General features: G+C 36.8%; 1 protein-coding gene across 1 annotated transcript in view; it reads left to right on the plus strand.

Moving 5' to 3' along the window:
* The window catches only part of CNTN5 (contactin 5), a 605619-nt gene extending 584106 nt beyond the window's left edge, over positions 1-21513 (plus strand). The window contains exons 21-25 of the mRNA XM_066312958.1: positions 10217-10326; positions 17129-17315; positions 17769-17881; positions 19250-19418; positions 20982-21513. Of these exons, the coding sequence (XP_066169055.1) occupies positions 10217-10326; positions 17129-17315; positions 17769-17881; positions 19250-19418; positions 20982-21085 (683 nt within the window). The 3' untranslated portion in view covers positions 21086-21513. The remainder of the gene's footprint in view (positions 1-10216; positions 10327-17128; positions 17316-17768; positions 17882-19249; positions 19419-20981) is intronic.
* The last annotated feature ends 339 nt before the right edge of the window (positions 21514-21852 follow it).

Genomic DNA, 21852 nt, shown 5'->3' on the forward strand with positions numbered 1-21852 from the left:
AATTTCTATGGATGCTATAAATTTTAAACAGTATTTTGTGGGGCAGAAAAGAACCAAACAGAAACAACCAACAAGCACTAATTGGTACTAATAAAAGAAATTGTTCTGTTTTGACAGGACCTAGTGTATGGAAATTCCTATCCACAAAAAGGGAAAATAAATGTTGTCCACAAAAATATTTTCAGAAGCTTCATTATTGAAATTCATAAACATCAGTTTTTCTTTACTGTACTATCTTGAGTTATTCCATTGTCACCTATTAAGAGAATAAAATTAGCAGAGTCCTAGTGAAGATGAGAGGAATTTCATACTCTCTGAAAAAGTAATGTGAAGATAATAATATGTTATGTGAAGATAGAAAACATTAAATGTTATTTCATATTAACTGTAACTATTATTTCCTAATAAATCGGTAACTTTGGAACCATGATGTAGCAAGCACTGTCTACTACTATTCTCTCACAGTAATTACAGAGGTTGGAGCTGCTGTTTTTGTTAAAAGCAGTCACTGTAGTTCGGATTTTTCCACTTTTTCAATCAGGATTACCAAGTTGCATTTTTATAGAAATCATTATATTTTAAAATGTAAAAATTGCACAGTACAATTTGAAAATTGTACAGTATATCTCCCGATTCCTCAATGAAAATTGATACCATGAGGTCAATGGTGATGCTTTTATTTTTTAATAATTTCACACTCATTTGCAGAAAGTTCTTTGCAAATCAAGTTTTGGAAAGGAAGGAAGACAAACACTTTATTTTTTTAGAAGTGAAAGCTCTTTTAACCAAAGCTGAATGCTGAATTGTAATAATGAATCCTTATACCTTTGCTTGTAATTTGGACAAGACTGAAAATAGAATAATTAGTAATATATAAACATTTTTTGTATCAGTTCTTTTAAAATATGAGCATTACAAATTATCTTAATAGAATATTAAAATTAACTTTCTCTAGAAACCAACTTTTATGATTTTAATTCAGTAACTTGAAAGTACCTATCCATTTTAACTTTGCTAATTCAGCCTTTGCATGTGTCTGTACATAAGGAATTCTATGGGCCTAAATATTTTACAAGACTTATATCTCAGGAAAAATATGGGATGCTGTGACATTATAGTAAAAAATTGATTTATAAAAAGCTTTCCTCCAGAAAAAAAAGGTAATATACTGAGAATTTAAAGGAGTAATGAAACAGTTTATTACAACTAAATCCTGGACAATATGAAGATTGAGGGCATTGCATTTCACCATGAAAATGGGGAACTGCTTTTGAAAGAGGTATGGACTGTCATGCCTAAGGAGCTAAACAACTGAAGGCATAATTTTTCACGGATTTCTATTGAAGTGTAGATATTTAATAATGATTGACAGTACAATATAATATGGTCCTAGGTCTGATTCAGCAAACCTTTAGCTTACTGGCTTTTCATCACACATCCAATTCACTCAGCAAACATCTAGAGAAAGCAATAGGAAAAAAATATTAAAAAATTAAGGCTTTATGTTACATATTGCGAGTTTTCCCACATCTACAAATGGATCTACAATTGTTTAATGGCATAACAAATTTGTCTAAGTCCAAAATGTGTTGCCTCTGCTAAGCACACAGGAAAAAAACAGTTTTCACAGGGCAGATTCTGAACCATGAAGTAGTCTCATATTTATTAAGACTAAATGCATCTCCTTCTTCTGTATGACTGTGACAGCATATTGTGTGCTTTCTGATTCACATTCAGAGCCCCTTTGTAGTGGCTCTGAGTTGTTCTTAAGCAAGCAACTTGGCAAGTGGTGTTGAGTAAGGTGTTCCCTCAGTGAACACAACAGACTGCCCTCTGATTGCACGAAGTGATTCTGTCCAGGGCAAAAGACTTAAAACATTGCCTTTTAAGAATAAGAACTCAGAAATTTGATTAAAATACTGAGCACTTTTTCAGAAGTAAATAGAGTGGCTAATATTTTTCTGTCTATTAAGTCAGATCATATAATAGAAATATCGAATTATTTGGGTCGGAAGGGACCTTAAATATCATCAAGCTTCAACACACTGCTGTGGGCGGAGAACCTTCCACTAAGTTATTCAAAGTCTCGTCCAACCTGGCCTTGAACACTCACACCTTCTCTGGGCAACTTATTCCTGGATCTCACGAACCTCACAGTAATTAATTTCTTTCTAAGAACTAATTAATTTCTTTCTAAGAACTAATCTAAATCTCTTCTCTCCTCCATTCCCTCTTATCCTGCTACTATGTGCCTGTATAAAGTATCTCTGCCTTATAAGCCTCCTTTAAGTACTGGAAGACTACAAGAAAGTCTCCCTGGGACCTTCTCTTCTCCAGGCTGACCAAGCCCAATACACTCAGCCTGTCATAGGAGAGCTGCTCCAGCCCTCTGACCACCTTCATGTCCCTCCTCTGGACCTGCTTCAACAGGTCCACTTCTTTCTTGTGATGAACACCCCAGAGCTGATGCAGCACTGCAGGTGGGGTCCCAGCAGGGCAGAGCAGAGGGGCAGAATCCCCTCCCTGGCCCTGCTGCCCACACTGCTTTGGATGGAGCCCAGGACACGTTTGGCTTTCTGGGCAGTGAGTGCACACTGACAGCTCATGTTCAGCTTTTCATCTGGGACAACTCACAAGTTCTTCTCTTCATGGCTGCTCTCAATTAGTTCTTCTCCCAGTCTGTATTTGTCTTTGAGACTGCCTCAACTGAGGTGCAGAATCTTGTATTTGGCCTCATGAGGTTCCCACAAGCCTACTTCTCAAGCTTGTCCAGGGCCCTCTGGATGGCATCCTCTCCTCCATGTGTGTCAGCTGCAGCACCCAGCTTGTCGCCATCTGCAAACTTGCTGAGGGTGCCCTTGATGTCACCCCTTGATCTCACCAGCCTCCACCTAGGCATAGACCCAAGAGGTATTTAGAAGACAGAACTACACCAATTGCTAAAACATAAATCATAGTGGTGACCCAGTGTTTAAGAGGTAAGAAAGTCTACCTCGTCACAGACATTTTAAGACATTTTTCCTCCTTCACCAGTCTTTTGACTTCATAAAAATCATCACCAGAATATAGTTCATGGGAAAGACTATCCAGGAGCTAAAAGTGTAGATGAATGGAATGGACAAATAAGGAATAGAATGGAGAATCAGTTAAAAAGATTGTACAAAACTTGACAAATATCCAATGGAGGAAAAAAAAAAACAAACAAATATATGTGTGACTCTCAGGAAAGGATGGCTTAATTCAGTAGGGAAGTTTGAAGGAGGAGTCTTTCCTGGGAAACTTATGAAAGGAGAAAAAGCAAGCAATCAGAGAAAAAATAAGAAAAGTAGAAGTCACATGTAATGATGTTAAAAGGAATGATGAGAACCAGGAAGCAGTTCTGAAGAGGGAATGAGGATGATGCTCAAAAGATGTAGGATAGAAAAAAGGATGCACAATTACCTCAGTAAGAAGGCAGAACAGAAGGAGACAGAGACATTTCCCGCAGCACAGAAGGAGAAACCTGAATCCTACATGAAGGAAAACTTTATTAACAGAAAGAGACATGAGAGCACTGCAAATTAGGGTACCTGCCAGGAGAAAGGTTGCAGTGTGGAGACCTGAGGCTGAAAAGGATCATGAACAGAACACAGAGAAATCTTCTGACCATGCTTTCTGTCAGGAAAATAAGGTATCGCATTCTTGCTAGAAAATACTGGAACAGCACTGAAATTCAGTGCGGGCACAGATAATTTTTATCCACAGAACAAAAAATTGTAAGGCACTAGACATTGAAAGTAAAGCAATGAACGAAAGCAAGGTTAGCACTGTTTGTAACAACATAAACATTTATGCATTCTCTTTTTATTGATGACCACATTCCACCTAAATACTGAGGTGTTAGGAATTCCAAAATTACTGATACAAGCTTTCGATATCAGGGAATGCCATACGCAATGTCTATGTGCGACTTTAACTCACTGGAAAATGAAAACTGGGGAAACCACAAATATAGCAATGGAGAAGGAAATAGGAGTGTGGATATATGATGGCAAGAAGATGAGAAAGGCTGTGCTAATAACAGTGATGGCCAGGCTGGCTTTCTTTAACAAGCATGGCTAGACAAAATATGAGCTACATAGGAAGAAAAAATAAAACTAAGAAATTGGATGTCATACCATGCTGATGATATGATAATATATCAGCAAATACAAAATCAGTGTTTGGATAAAACAGAACAACCTTGGATTCCAATGTAATTTTGGAAAAGGGCAATTTAAAAAGCTGGAAGTCAAAACAGAGGTCAATTGCTGATTACCTTGATCAATTTGGATGCTGAGAAACATCTTTCTAATTGTTGAAAAATATTAAAGAATGCTGTTATTTATGAGAGAATTTAACTGTTCGGATTAGTTTGGATAGTAAAAACTAATTAGTAAGGACTAATGACCTTGTGTTCTGGCTGTGCTAATTAGCAGATTCTTTATCCCGTACTGACTAAGTGAGAAGAAAAACAGCACAATAGCCTTGTTCTGATGAATAATTAAGACACTATAGAAAAGCTGATCATACCAAATAACAGTGAAACACATCATTAAAAAGCAGGAAATTATTTTATTAACCAGAATTAACAGTTGACACCAAAAATAGAAGTGTTTTGGGATGTCTCTAAACATATAAGAGATATTTGAAGTTTATACTGCAAGAAATGGTTTCTGCATGTCTGAGACAGGACATTACATTTGAGGATCTATAGATGTACCCTTTAAAAGATATTCAGAATAAGTAAAAAGCATACATAATACAACTCAAACAATGAAAAGGATAAAAATAACAACTGTATAGACAAAAATTTAAGGTAATTTTTTTTTAAGTTAGGAAAGTATATCAAGCATGAAAATTTGAATTAATAAAGAATCGATGTTAAATATAATAAAGGAATGGACAACAGTAATGAAAAACTATATCATTTGTTTAAAATAAATAAGACTATGTAGACAGGATTACTAATAGGAATGTGAAAGTGAAAATTTTTACATCTGTAGTGAAAACTTCTGGTATTGTGAATTGTCAGCTCAACCCTTTCCAAATTAAACTATGCAGAATTAAACTATGCTATTCAAATAAATAAAAAATAATATACCATGTAATTTACCATAAATAAAATTAAATCTGTTTTTCCATTCATTAAAATGGGGTAGAAATCACACAAAAGAAAGGCTCAAATGTTTTAATTTACATCAGGGTATTACTCTGATAAAACTGTCTCTACGTGGGGCAGCACAAATTGCCCAGGGTCAACACGGATGATGCCAACAGTGCAATGCTACAGATAGCTGTATGTCCATGCTCAGGCAGGGGCCTTTGTCTCTCTGTCCCTGTTTAGTTTACAAGCATAGATGCAGCCTAAAAGCACAAGGATAAATATGAATTAGAGTACTCTACAGTATGGAAATAGATGAGAATATAAAAGGAAATAGAAACTAGTTTCTCAGAACCCAGCTGGTTCCAAGATGAATTAGGTCTTATATAAAGGGGTTTTTGTTACTGATTGTCATAATGGGTGATACAGGATCAGTTCTGTCCATTTCAGTATCTAATTTTTCCTTCAGGCATTGACAGAATTATCTTCACAACAACTGAAAGATCTATAATTTTGATAAACGGAGTAGTAAATACTACTAAAAACTTCTATACAGGAAATAGAAAGCCTTTAGCAATACAGGTTAAAGCCTGAAGACTCTCATATTCTCTATTTAAAACCTCCTGAGGGACCCCAGATGCACTTCTGTAATGCATACAAGATGCAATGATACTGCACAGAGCTTTTGTTCTTGCTTTGTCTGGATTTGTGGTAATTCATCAAACCAATGGAAATTCAAAGCTCTCAGTTATCTAAAAGGCAAAGGACTATACAAAAGGCATCAAAATTTTGCTTCTCCATATTTATACAAATAAATCACTATTTTCTTTTCACTAAGAGGAAATAATATGTAATTACACACCTTTGAATACAGGCTTCATGTCTTCAATTAAAATCTTAAATTAATGAAGACCTGATTGATTTCCTAGCTAAAGCAGAGCTTCTTGGGGTTTAGGTGAACCTGAAAACTAATTGATAGATTAGCTGTAAACTACAGAGGGTTATTTCCTGATTCTGCCAGATGATCTGTCTGTAGAGATCCTGTGAAAGCTCAACTAGGACGGTCTCCAATGACTTTTTAAGGAATGAAACCTGACATGCAGGAGTTTATTAAGCACTCCTCTGATCAATGGCACCGGCCCCATGAGAAGCAGATGTGCAGTCAATATAACGGGCACATCCCCTCCTCACGTGCTGAGGGTGACTCTCTGCCCTGTCACTGGACGGAAAGAATCATTTGTATTCAGGAAGATGGCAACACTCCTCTGGTAAATTCTTCATGGAATAAGGCAACTTCTTATTCCCAGGTGACACTCTGCTGTGTAATAAATCTGGGTTATTCCATGGGGAGAGGAGAGCCACAGAAGGATGTACACTGTGAGAAAGTGTGAAGGAGAGCATCATTACAGGAAAAAAGGCTTCAGAAGTTCTACCCAATAAGTGTTTCAGCACTAAATCAAAAATATTTAGGGCAGAGCTCTTCACTTATAGCTCATTCCAGTACTCTTGGAGTTTTCCTCTGTTTTAAAGTCTTCAGCAAAGACAATGGTCAGAGCGAAGGTGAAAATAGAAAGGACTTGTGGAAAAGTTGGAATTCTGAAGGCCTGTCATGGAAACAGTAATCTTGTTTCTGCTATTGTGATAATTGGACATTTCTCCTCTTTGAGCACATGATTCTGGAGAAAGTTCTATATCCTGCAGATAGACTTATCACTGCAGATCTAGTGGAGTTCCCCATTTCTCAATAATGGAAAAAGTTCACTGAAGGTTCTCTGGTTTAGAAGACAGTCCATGTGGCTATTTCTAGCAAAGAAGCAAAAGCAACCACTTTCTTTACAAACAGGCTGACACAAGAGGGATGAATTTTCCTGATTTTCCTTCTCATATATCTCCTGTGGATTTTTCCACAGAGAGGCATTATCACAGAAATATGTCCTGGCTGAAATCCCAAAATCTCAGCTATGAAGAACTGCCTGCAGTCATAATGCAATTACTCAGATTGAGGCTCTTTCCTTCAAATACGAGCTTGGATTTTGAATAAGACTACTTTGCAAAAATCATTTTTGGAATCAAAATAAGAACTGAACAGATTCAATGAAGTGATTGGTTGAATATTCCTGACTGAGGCTCTGTTCCATAGAAGAACTAAAGTGACATAAATTTGAGTAGGCTCTTGGACTTGTTTTTTATGTTAGATCAGGTGGAAATCTTTTTATTTTAATAAAATTAATATTTCAGGAAAACAGATTAGCTTACAGTCATAAACAGGTCAGCACACTGAGGGCTAATAAGTGATTCTTTACTTTCCAGTGTCAAAATTCAGGATTTTCTGTCTGAACATTAGCCATGAAAATGTCCTGACATTTTACAGCCATCCCAAAGACTTACATATTGATCATGTTTCTTTAAAGTATGATTGCAGCACAGAGAAAGACAGTGTTTCCTGGACATTGCACACAGCCTTATTACATTTTGTTGTACTCCATCTTTAATTCAAACAGGAAGTATTAAAGATGGCCTTTTTTTTCTTTTTTCAGGAAGTATGACCTTAGGTAGGCACCTACAGCTTTAGCATAATGACAAGATCTGAAGAAAATAATATGAATATAACATCAGTGGTCATAATAGAAAAAGCTAATGAGCCTATCAAACTTACCATTAGTTTCAGACACAGAGAATAAAGCATGACATTGGAGTGAACTACACACTGTATTATATCACCAGAAATTATAAGGTCCTCATCGTATCTGAATCAATAAAAAATGCTATTTAGTCTCCAAAAACTTTCAGGCAGTCATAATATATCTTATTCCCAAATATGCAATTTCTGGTTTTTTGTTGAACACTATTCTCAGTGCCTAATATCAGTGAAACTGCAGCGAATTATTTCAGAATATATGAGAAATGCATTTTCTTCACATAAAAAAACTTCTGACTATTTCTGCTCCATTTGTTGAAAACAATTTTTAAAGAAATCAGAAAATATTCTATGTATCTATTCAAGCAATGTATAAACTACTCATAGTGAATACTATGAAGAGGAAATGATACCTGCATTTACAGAAAATGTAAAGTCTGCCAACCAATATTTTGTGTACATCTCAAATTATTTATCCCACTGCAATCTTTTCTGACAACAAGGTAATTGCTTCAATAATATAGAAACTAGAAAATAGCTTTTGCCACACAAATCTTAGTAGGACATAAAATAGAAAGCAGGATGTAACTGTTTAACAAAAAATCATATTATGAGCAATATATTTCTTCATAATGCAATTCTTTCCATATTGAATTCAAAACATCATTTCTCTAATTCCTGAACATATTTTTTTTAATTCTTTATTACCTAAAATGTTAAAAAATTATTTTATACTTACTAGTAATACTCATTGCTGACAAACACCACTTTGTATCACATCAGAATTGCTTCTTTTCTTGAGATATAAATTTAAAAAGAGATCAAAAAAGTAATAAACATTAGAGGTCTGACATCAAAGAGAATGAAAAATTTGTATGAGCTGTGTCAAAAATATTTGTAGGGCAACACTGCCAGAAAAACATCTGCAGAGAAAGGAGGGTAGCTAATGAGTCAACACTGATATTAGGTATCTTACGTATGGTTTTATCACTGAGAAAAAGATATCATTTTATCTCAGGCTGTTCTAGAAGGAAGCTCCTTTTCTGTAATCCTCTTAAGCAGGTCCCCAAAACCCATTTTTCAAAAAGCTCTTTGATGTGTCTCCCTATGACATAAAACCAAGACCTCTGCCTGCCCTTCATGAACAGATCAACACATTAGAAATGTAATGAGGAACATTAGGCCAAGGAAGAAATCAGAGGTTCTGTGACCTGAGGAGAATGTGAATTCCCATTTTTGCTGAGCAAGTGAACTACACCAGAAAGGTGGAGAAATGCCCTGTTCTGTGCTGCACAGTGTATGTAGAAGCCTTGCCTCCACAGCTTGTCTTTAAGAAAGTTTTCAGTCATATCTAAGAAATAAAGCCAAAGACCCAGAAGACTTCCTTGGCTCATGTCCCAGTTTCATATGAGGCAATTTCTGGACGCTCGTCACTCCCAGCCCACTGTAACACAACAGGTGACACACCTGAGTGGGGGGGGTGATGCTCAATCACATGCCATGGCAAATATCTGGGGACATTTACTCAACTTCCCAACCACTGAAAGAAGCTGGGCCTCTGTAAGGCATTCACTGATGTGAAAGTACACAGGGAAACATGCCTGTGACAACACTGTTAGGCAAGTGTGGTATGTAAAGCATCCTACAGCTTTCAGTGAGGATGCTGGCCATGCTCCAGCACCACCAAAGGACACCCAGCCAGGCTGGAGGACAGGAAGGATCCCCTGTTCCAGGTAATCAGGAGGTCAGGACTGCAGAGTGTCTTATGAATAGCATGGAGATAGAAACACGGACAGAGGGCCAATGGTAACAAACACAGGTAATCAGAGGGACCAACCTTAGGTCTTGGTACCTTTATAAAATGTACACCTAAAACAGTAAATGCTTCAGAGCAGAGAGAAGGTGGCACATCACAAACATTGGTGCCTGTGACTTTGAGGATATAATAACATAGTCCTAAAAAAAATCTTTCACATAGATTTCACTACAGTTCTGGGTATCACTTCCTACCCAGTATTGCCCCAGGACAGGACTGACTGAACACCTCAGCAAGGTATTGCTCATCCTGAGCTGCCAGAATGGCAGTAATAATCCACAAATAGAATGAATTCTCCATTTACTGCTGCAGTTAGGGCTATGAAAGGGGTGTGTGGAGACAGGGGACACATATACAAATATTAAAGCTTTTTAAAAAAATCACAGACAAGAAATTCTTTCACACTTTGCTGCACCCGTCATCAGTGATGAGATATTGATGCAGCACGACACAAATAAAGAAATACAACAATAATAATCTCTTCATCTTGTTCAGTTTTTCATGTTCCCCCTAAGTGTCATACCTTCTTGTGAGTATTAAGATAGAATAAAGGAAGTAAATGACAGTTTCAGACGGAATGCTTTTGATAAATACAAGCTGTTACAGTGGAGGTTTATTGTTTCAATTTTTCTTAATACAGAACCTACTGCTGCTCCCATCGATGTGAAAGCTACGAGTTTGTCTGTATCAGAGATTCTTGTTGCGTGGAAACATATTAAAGAAAGTCTAGGAAGACCACAGGGATTCGAGGTATGAACACAGAATATCATAATGAGAAGTCTTGTTGCTTTTGTGAGAGCTGCATTCTGTCAACATGTGCAGTAGTGGAACTTCAATAGGAATTATGCTCATTTTACGTACGTACAGCTAGCGGTGCAACAACAGTCACAGCTGTAGCACCCGAACATTTTTTATTTATTTGTGCTTGAAAACTGTTCAACACCAGTTCTTATAACATCTCTTTGTCACTTCAAACAGAGCTGAAAGAACTGCAAGTGACCCAGCATGCATCATTCACGGGCTGGGGAAAATTAGGTATTGACTGTTTCCAGCTCTAAGCGACCAGTTCAAACTTGTTATTTACTGAGCACAATGCAGAGGAAGGAGAGAGCCTCTGCATCCATGTGCTCTCATCCCACAGAGGCTGAGGGACATCTGCTGGGCAGACAGTAACAACAGGATGCCAGGAGGGAAGCAGCAGCTGCACAGTCCATAAATAAAACTCTGCTTAGAGAGAGCCTTTCCTGATTTGGGAGAGTGAACCAGCCTTGGCGAGGGACCTCCTTGCATTTTTGGATACAGTTTACAACCCAAACTTCCAGGAACAGATCACATCTAGCAGTACACCCGTCTATTCTTTTGGGCCACCATCACAACTCACCCTGACCTTGTGGATCAGGGTGTGCTGATTCTCGTTAAATAGTCCAGCTAAAGCAAATTAACTGATTTTGGGATGCAGGTTATTTAAACTTTTAGACAGTGCTGACTCATTCCTGATTTTCTACAGTATCACTGAAAAGAGGGTTAACATGTAAGTCTGTGGTTGACACCAATCGTGTGGGTGTCAAAAAGTATCTTGTAATGTACTAACACAGGGTGTCTCCCTGGTAGCATTTCTGGGCAGCCTCAGGTGCTGGTGGCCATCACGAATAGCCTTAGGAAGGAAATGTAGGTGTCTGGGCAGCACCAGAGCCAATACTTTCTGCAGCTCAGCCTCTGACAGGCCAGCCATGACCAGGACAGTGCATTTACCTCATAGCTCAGACACAGCCAGTTAATATTTTTTTTTTTTACCTGCTTCTGTAGCCTGTTGATATATTGGATAGCAACATCTCTATTAATATCTAGCGCAGTCCAAATGGGCTGTGAGTTTGCCATGTCCCCTCAGGTCTAGCATTTGTTCAGGTCTTTTTCCCATCTACATCTGCATGCTGAATTCTGCTGACCCTCTGCCAGTTTTATTTCATTGTTCTTTTCTCCTGCTTCTTCCTTACATTAAATATGTTTCTATTCCTTTGCTCATAGCTTGCTTCATGCAGCAAAAGTCATAATTAACCATTTTACCTTTAAACCTGCTATTTATAAAGAGAACAAATGTATCTCATACAGATGATATTCATCTTGCAAATACTATTCCTCTTCATGTTGAAGTGTTCCACTTGTTACAAACCTGACTTCAATTTTGAGACTAGTCTTTTATCACTTGAAATAACCTACTTGCTGCACCCTGACTTTTTTTTTCTTTTGATAAAGGTGGCTGGTTTGTTATTTTTTCTCACGTATCTTAACATCTTTTTAAATATACGTACTATTTTCACTCTTATCCTCATTCCATCTATCAAAATGATTCTCAAAAAGTTCTATTAACTTTGCATTACATATTTTAAAATTTAAAAGATGGATTATTTTTTCTAAAAATTGAAATTTATTTCCCTAGAAACCTATCCTTTCATAACGTGAATGGATTTTGCATTTACTTGCTTGTCACATAACACTTCCCTTAGCTCTACAGGTGTGTCCAGCAATAGATGGCTGTTACAGGTAGGACAGTGGGCTTGCTTTGTGTCAGGGGTGGTCTTTGCACTTGGAAAATGCTCTGACCTTTGGAGTTTGGCATACTTGCCACCTCTGTGTCTCTCATGGATTTCTCAGGTACAAATCTGAAAATGCTCACTGATACAAGAGAACTAACTAACAGTGTTATTAATAATTTGGCTCCTCATTCTGCTGTACACCAATTTTAGGATTATAGCATGAAGACTACAGAGTAAATATTTCAAGACAAGGACCTACAGTTGACATAACAAAAAACAAAACAAACAAAAACAACAACAACAAAAAGAAAAAAACGGCTGCTCCTTGTACCTCCTCCCATGAAGGAATTACAAGAGCTTTCTAAATTGTAATACCTTTTAAGGTACTACTTTTATCTGGGGAGATGAAGGTGTTTTTTCCTCTCTACCCTACCCACCTCCATCCTGCCCTTTCTGTCTTTGCTCATTTAGCCAGAGTTCCTCTGCCCACTTTCTGACAGACAAATCTTTCATGGAGTAATTTGCTATTCTCCATCTTCACAAGAATAATTATAATCTGAGCAGCACTTATTCAGTAAACATAAAAGTAAATGTTGCTGTTCTGCACAATTCAGCAGGAGAGAATAATTCCTAAGGATGGTATCACCAGATGTTTTTAATTCCATTTTTGGGAAGGATTTCATAAAAAAAGAGGTAATGATTTATAGGATCAGTACAGTGAGTGAGTGCATTATAATATTCACTTAAGTACACTAAGTCCACACTATCAGCCCAGTTTTCCTAACATACTGTCAGTTTGCCTTTAAAGCATCCACACAGTGCAAAAAGGAAAGGAGTCTGTGTAGGATGACATTGGGACTAAAATCCACCTCCCCAAAAAATTACCTCCAAAGTACAGAACAGTTTTATGTTTTCCATATTATTTACTTTCTTAAGAGTCTCTTTCACTTGTTGGGAAGACTCTAAATTTCAAAACTGATTCTGAAAGTTCATAATTTGTACAGTGCAGTGCAAAACAAAGCCTATAGTACTCCTTTAATCACCAAACAGCGAATAGGATTAATTATTTATCTTTTCTCTGTTTTTTAATTATTTCCTAATGTAGAATTATTGTGAGTCACAAATAAAAAGTTGCCTTCAGTTCAATCTGAATGCAAAACTATCTGATTAGCCACTCTGTTTGCATGTCTCAATTCGTATTCTGGCTGCAGTCATCATAGCAATGACAACCTCTTACACAGTCTTCACATCCCTGACCTTTTGGCAACAGCATTATGAAAGGGACAGCTATTTCCTTAATACTTGAGTGTTTGGGCTTTAATCAACAACAGTGACAGAATATTTACTAAATGTAGACGAGTTCACAGTGACCCACTTTCACCCTGGCCCTGCTTGCCCTTTGTCCTAAGGAGTAATGAAAGGCAAAGGAACTTGTCCAATTTCACGTTGTCATCCTTGAAAGGCAGTGTTAAGTGTTATGTCACATGAGTTTTATGCAAGGTTTGCTGCCCTCATTTGCATCTTCCAAAGCACATATTATTCCTGCCTTCAGTACAGGTTGTCAGCTGTCCGCCCAACCTTACTAAATGTGTGCCAGCTACAGTCTGATAAAGTACCTCAAAAACTTCATCAGAATTGTGGAAAAATATAGTGTGTTGTTTATACTTACTGTTTGGAATCTTTAAGTTGAAGGTTATAAAATCTATTTGAGCCCAAGGCAATATTTTCTTTGTCATTCACTACTGATAAGGAAGAAAATCAGAAAGAATTACTGACTGGAAGAAGAGATATTTTGGGTTTCTTTTTCCTTTTCCCCAAAGGTTAATACTTAAGTTTAGATGAAAAAACTCATGTCTTTTTCACTGGAATTCCCCCAAGGGATAGGAGTTTAGCTAATACAATCAAAAGATCAACTTGAAGAAAACAAATAATCGAAAAATAACAAAAAGGTAAAATATTAAAAAAAAACAGTCTTGAGTGAAAATGAAAAATCGTTTTCAGAGAGGACTACTTGATGTAATAACTTGGTTTATTATATTATTTATTTAATAAAACCATATGATGACTTTTCAAAGAAAATTCAATATTTTGCTGGGTTTTAGCTGCACTTTTTCTATTTTTATAATGGAAAAGATAATTATATCTACATAGTACTGGATTTATTTTTTCTTTTTACTTAGTGAAGTACACCTTGACATAATTTAGAAAGAGCATATGGATGCTTTAACCACAGCAGGACAGAAATTCTACTTAATTTAGGTGCTTACTTGATATGCTTTATTTGTAGCTCTAATTTTCTGTGATCAACAGAAAGAGCCAATAACTCTGACTTTTCTGCATTTAGTGAAGACCTGCAATTAGATCAGATTAAGTTACGACAAAGATTAGATTTCCTAGAAGCCAGCTTCAGGAAAAGAGTAGTACCATTTAGGATACTTTTTAACTTTAAACTTGAAGGAAGTGAAGTTTAAAGTTAATAAGTACCTTCTATCAGAGGTAGAAGAATATTAGACAGGGGTTTTTTTCCCATTATTTGTTTTTAACTATTGCTTAACCCGTGATCAGAGCAAATCAGTTTGCTCCTCTGCAGCTCAAAGGGAGGGTTTCTGGAAATCAGGTATCAAAGTTTACTATTCTTAAACATCAGAATGTCCAGAAAAAATGTAAAGCCTCACAAACAAGAATGCATTAAACAGACAAGATATTTTCTTTCTCCTCTTTTTCTTTCAGTTTTCAAATATGGGCTACTTTTTTTGTGATTTCTGTTTCATGCTGTTATCAATATTCCATGTTATCATTAATGAAAACCTATTCTATGTTATAGATCCCTTCTGAGGAGTTTAAATTAAAATTACAGAAAAAATAGATTTTAAAAAAGGACTAGAAAATTCAGACAAGTGTAAATAAACAAATTCTCTATTTTAAAGAAATATGTGCCTCACTTTTAAATATCAGAAGTTTCTTTATTTCAGTTCAAATCAATATTAATCCCCACACCATCTACCTCAGTTAATAATCATTGGAATTTATTTGTTTTATAACCACTTTTTCTTTTATTCATCAAGAAGTGGATACATGTGTTATCACACACACACCCACACACATACACAGACAAAAAAAAAAAAAAAAAGTTCATAAGTTCATTCATGAGCATTTGATTAACACGAGACATGGCGTGTCCTGTGAATAAACACAGCTACTTGTAATTTTGCTCCTGGCTTTCTAGAAAAAGGAGAAAAATTTCAGTTGCATTTCCACCCCTGCTACTGTTCACTTGTGTAAGCTTAGTCATTTTGTTGGATCCTCAGCAGACTGAACAATCTGGATGACAGGGTCTCCAGGACACATGTTCCCTCTCTGCCTGTTCATGCAGTGCTCAATATTGTGCAGCTCTCACCATTGTAGCATCAAATTTGTAAAGATTCATCACAAGTTAAATGAAAGGAATCTGACTGCCCTAGAGATAATAAGCATGGGAGATTCAATAGTAGGATGTGAATAAAGGGTAATTTTTACCTTTTTCTTTTCAAGAAAAGAAAACCGACTCTGAATAGGTGTTACTTCAGCTATCGGTAGCTTTGGTCAAGTATTCATCCAGCAAAATACCTCAGTGAATTGCACTTATTTCAGAACAAGTGATGACTGCAGCTAGGTTTGTGAACTGAGCTGTAACTCACCTAAGAATTAAAGCAACAGCATTTTAAAATGAGATAATGCCAGGACACACACAAAAGAAAAATACTTGAATTTCACAGTTGAAAGAGTGGACTGCTAGTTGACACAAACTAATATACCCTTAATCAAAGTTAACAGAGGCACTTTTCTCAAGTGAAGACAGGACCTCAAATGTATATTTTTGCAATCAGATTGTTTCAGATCTTTTTTTTTTATTGCAGTCCTAGTGCAATTATAAAAGGTCAACATTGTGCTCATTGGTCTTATTTTCCTGTGAACCCCTCGGGGATTTTTGGTTTGCCATTTCTTGGGAGACATTCTCAAGAGTTCTCTCATCTATGACCTTTTTTCTCAGAGGAAAAGTTATCCTGATACAATGTAAATAACTTATTAAGAAATAACCAGCTTCACACAAAAGGTCAAAATGTGGAAGAAATGCAAGTAAGTCTCGGCATAAATAAAAGTAAGCTGAGTATAGGTCTTTGAATGGCATGTTAGTGACATCTCCTGATAGGCAAAATACAGCCCCAGGAAAATTGCCTTACTTGTGTAGCTCAGCTAGATACATTTTCTCCAGCTATGCCCTGAACATGCTTGGTCCCTGAGGACAGAGACTGGCCAAATTCTCAGCTCAGCTTTATGAGAAGCTCTTTGAGATTATGATAAATTTGAAGCTACCAAAGAATAAGAATTAAGAGCCACCAAAGGTCATTTAAGGGTTCATTTTATGTCGGAAAAAAAAGAGCATAAATATATATCAAAACTTCATTTACCAGAAACTTATTTATATCCGAGAACTAAAACTGAATCCATTTCCTTCTTTTTCTTCTGTTAAGATCTTGCAGATAATCAAAATACTTCCATCATTGTTCTGTCATTGCCTATTCATTGGACTGATAAGAAATCTCCTGGATGTGGATTGCACCAGGAAAAGAACACTGCTCACAAGACATCTTAACTGATGCAGTCAGAATTTTCTGGGGTGAACTTAGATATTCTGGTGACCTACCAGAGGATGAATTCTCTTTGAATGGTGTCCTTCAATGATGAGCTCTCCTTGACAAAGTTCACCCTCTGCTCTTCTGTCGTACAGTAACCTCTTCTTGTGCCAGTATACAGCTATTCCATGTGCTTCAGATCACTTCATGATATTTCAAGTCTTGCCATTTTGGAGAAGAGAGCACTGCATGGCTTGAGGTCAAGCTGCAATTCCCATATGCTTAAAGGGGTCTGATGATCAGAAAAAGGCATAAATGGCAAAAAAGGATAACAAGCACAAGCATCTGGAAGCATGATCTTGCCAGGTGCCCATATTAATCCTTCATTTGGTTGCTTGTTGGCAGGTTGGTTACTGGAAGGACATGCAGCAGGAAGAAGCAGCAGAAAAGGTCAAAACAGAGGGAAATGAGTCATCCATCCTCCTGACAGGATTAGAAGGAAACACATTATATCACCTAACAGTGAGGGCATACAATGCTGCAGGGTATGGACCACCTAGCACTGCTGTGCATGCAGCAACCAAGAAATCCCGTAAGTAATCTCAGTACCTTTGCTAAAAGGAAAAAAGCAGGGAACAACCCCTGTCCCCTTGGGTTTTTATTTATTTAGAGCGTATAATAATCAGGAATCATGTATAGATTTGATTCACGGCTTTGCTTTGATGCTTAGACAGGAATTTATATGACTTTGCATTCATAACAAAAGGTAATCTCCTAGGAAGCAAGGCATTTTTTACAAAGGGAGAAAAAAGAGTTCAAGTTCATCGGCTTTGTGAAAATTATGAGGTAGGCAAAATAAGTACACTATAATCCACAAAATTACACTACTGATGAAAAAAAATCATAAATGTTCCATCTAGAGCTGTAAGCCTGGTAACACTACGAATTTTAATATAATGAAACCTTAAAATACTTTTCTTTTGTTTCTAAAGAAACTAGCTATAAAATATATATATGTGTACATGTCGGTTTTTTTTCTTCCCAGCTCCAAGCCAAGCACCAGGCAATATTATGTGGATACAAGATGGTTCACATGTGTCACTTGGGTGGGAGCCAGTCAGGCCTCTAGCTAATGAATCTGATGTAATGGGATACAAGGTTAGTGCTTCCCCTTCCTTGCTCACCTTTCTCTCCTCCAAGCAATTTCTCCTCTTCTTTGCTGTCTTTTTTCCCTTTCTTGTTCTTCTGTGCAAGTGAAACATTCTATTAAGATTGTCTCAAATCAGCTTTCATTATGAGAAACAATAAATAAAATTAAAATGAGAAAAATGTCCCAACATATTTTTTGTTGTGATTTTCAAATACTGAACTCTATCCGACTCTATCTGAGGGGGGTCAGTCCATCATCTGAGTCAGCAGTAGCTATTAATATCAGATTGAAATGAAATTCCTAATAACTCTTCAATTCAACTGTGTTTGCAGTAGGATTTAGAGAAATGCAGATTAATGAGATATATTTTTAATTTACATTAAAATTAATATTTTTGAAGCAGAAACACAAGTACTTCAGTTTGTTTTGTGATAATGTTAGTGCCTTTCTACAGCAGTGTTGGTAACATCTGGAATTTAAAGATTAAAATCCAGATTAACACTTAAATTACAAGTTATAAAAACCAGAATTCACTGCAATACTACAAATCAAAGTAGAATTATTTCAGTGTATTTAGAGAAACATGGTGTCTGGGGTTTTTTGAAGCCCATATCAAATCATTTCTGCAGACTACAATCTTATATCTCCTCTGATACATCAGGAAATATCACTTAGAAAGTATAAAATGGTTCAAATAAACCAGAAACTGTTCTAACCTTTATCAGAATAGTTGATATTCTGAAGTAGCTGAGTTGACTTCTTTGGTTTTTCACACCTCTCTGACCTTTTCAATTTTCTCCGGGAGCAGAAACTCTTATGCAGAAATACCAAAAAGACAGCTACGTGCTGACTTGCTTTCCCCCCACATGCCATAAATTTGCAGTGAGTTTCACAGGAAATGCAGGGACAGACCTGAGCTCTTGTCAGTTGATTTAGCCAGCTAAAGTAAACACAGTAAATACATTATTCAGGCTATTTTCTTTACATTTGAAGTTGGGTTCTTGAGCCAAAAATGTGAATATCAACACGAAGTTTGGGATAAGAAATTGAACCAAAGAGAACTCAAAATACATTTTGAAATTTTGGAGACAAAGTTGTGCAACACCTGATGCTGGAGAGGGCAAGTCCTCTGTCTTTGCTCTAGGTCATAATCTATGTCTTTTCACATTCATGAATCTTTATATTTTGCTATTACTGTTTTGAAGCCACTGCAGGAAGGGAAGAGTAAAAGCAGATGTCTGTTTAAATGCAGTGTCAAGAAATCCCTAATTAAAGCATGAAACAGTTAACATTGCAGCGACTATGCTATCTACACAAAATGTCTGGTACAGAGCTTGAATGTCCACTGTGACCATTATCTACTTTATCTACCACAGGTGTTATTCCGGCAAGAGGGGCAGAGCAATAGCCAAGTTATAGAAACACAGAAAACCTCTGCAGTGGTACTTCTTCCTGATGTTGGGGTCTACATCATTGAGGTCTGTGCAGTCAGTGAAGGAGGGGATGGGACTGCAAGTCCCCAGATCAGAGTTCCATCTTTTTCAGGTAAGGTTACACTTATATTTGAGAGTGTAGTGCTCGTTATAATAGTAACAATGTTCTCACAATACTTTACCTATTAAATAAAAATATTTAGTTCTATGCTGAAACAAAGGTATCTAGTGATACATGGGATGTTTAAGGTCATCTGAGGCAACCAGGTGAGGCTAATGAAAAAAGAGATGATTTATAGGAGACCTCTCCCTTCTGAGGATAACATCTAAAAACCTACCTGAGCTCTAGATGTTTGTCTGTGCACTAGTGTCTCAAACAGCAATACAGTCAGCTGGGATGCAACCCACAGACACCAGCAGTCAAGCCTTGACAGCAATTCAGCTAAAATTCTGAATTTTAGTATTAGGACAAGAGCACCTAAGGACATCTACAATGCCCTAAAGTATCCCAAACAGAGCTAGCAGATGAGATGTGGGATTTAGGGGATATACACATCATTCTGTACCATAGCCAGAGGTGTACTATGTAACACTGCTAAAGTGGCATGTATATAGGCATGACTCCTGTGTACATACCTGCTTGAGAATAAGCTGAATTTCTCTGTAAGGTCCAGTGACTCCCTTGCATAATTATTATTTTATTTAATCATTTAACACTAATAGCAGTATTAAAGTGTTATCATTAGGTGAATTATGATGCCTAGTTGCTCTCTCCTCAGTTACTGTGATAAGTTGAAAGAATTTAAAGTATCAATATTACAAAGATAAGTAAGAGATGGGAGGATTAGTGGCAAGAACAACAAAGAAGTGACATTATCTTTACCTAAACACAACTAGGCATTTTAATTATAACCTTCTGACAACACTTTACAGTTTTAATAAATGTTGCCTTTTGGTCCTTAAGAAGCACTAACCAAAAGGTGTGAGCCTGAAAATTCAATCTAGAACTACAATTTCAGCTCTAGTCGGGTCACAAACTCCAGTGTTATAACCAGTACGCAGAAAACACCAACTCCTCCTCCATGGAATATTTCTTTCATATATCTTTTGAAACATAATTCTAGGCCCCAAAGTCCTCCATCTAATTAAACTATGCATATAACACTAGTTTCACTTAGGGCAATTGTTGTCCAAATAAACTGGTTCCCTTCCCATCTTGTTGCCACCACCCCAGAGCACAGCTCCCCTTAGCATGGCCTTTTAAGACACTACTATGACCAAAAATCAACACTGGACTAATGGACCAAAGACCACTCTTTCCTCTGGACAAACAGAGACCAAGGGCTAGCTTTCATTCCTTGTTCTGCGACAAAGATTTGTGACTCAGGGCAGATTCTGCAGCCTAATGCCTTTTTGAAGATTAAGACACAAAAACATATATCCTTTTGGAATTTCCTACTAATTTGCAGACGGGATATGAGGATTCAGAATGTGAGTAGTCATAAAATCTCATCTGTGTAGGGAGCCCATTTTGTGACTGCAGTTCTCACATGGTAACCCATTCCCTAAAAATTAGTCTTTTACTGTGGGTAATAGAATATAAATTTGGGGGAAATGTAATACCTAAATGTACTGAGAAACATTTGCTTCTTAATTACTTTGCTTTTCATTTCAGGAGGGAAAGTAACAAGTGCTCAGTCCACCTTACATGTGTTGTCTCCTTCCTCACCCTCTGTAACACTGCTTTTGGTACTGATGGTACCTTCGACCTCATGGTGAAGGCTGCAGACTTTGTTGTTGTTGTTTTTTGTTTGCTTTAACTTGATGACACCAAGGGATGGAGTTTTTTGTCCATAGAGAAACTGAAAACCCAAGCTAGTGCTTGAAGACCCATCAAAATGCCTGTGGTGCACTTAGGAGTGTTGGAGACACGGTCAATAATTCATCAGGTTTTTATCTCTTCTTTATTTGTAAAAGTCCTCTGGGGAGGAGACCCTTCTTGGCCCAAAAATATGCAGATTGTATGTAATAAACTTTTGTAAGCAAAGATAGTTTCTGTCAAATGTATTTTCCTTTTTTATAATGTTCAAATTTGGTGAAACCAGTCATGTATAATCTGGTGTTTAAAAGGTGGTGTCTAGTACAGTACACCTGTATGGTTTGGAGAAAAGAATTCCATTTTTAAATATAGAACAAAGTTTGATACAGCTTTGCTTTCGAATACTTGGCTTGCATCCCTGATAATTGGTTATTCCTACTGACAAGGAAGAAAAACACAGTTTTTATACAAAGACCACCACAAAAGTAAAGAAGAACTTCTTCTGAAAATATATAACATGTATTCAATTATCAAAAATAATTGTCAATGAAAAACTTGACAACTTAGCCCGGAATGTAGCAAAATGGAGAAGAAAATCCATTTATTTTGAGGTAAATGGAAAATTATTAAACACAGCTGAGGAGGAAACCATTTGGTTTTTATCAAATACCACAAGATTTCATGTCCAATGAAATTTTCAATAGAAGATAATAAATCAATTCCTACT

Source organism: Sylvia atricapilla, chromosome 2 (assembly GCF_009819655.1).
Source record: "Sylvia atricapilla isolate bSylAtr1 chromosome 2, bSylAtr1.pri, whole genome shotgun sequence".
Classification (NCBI taxonomy): domain Eukaryota; kingdom Metazoa; phylum Chordata; class Aves; order Passeriformes; family Sylviidae; genus Sylvia; species Sylvia atricapilla.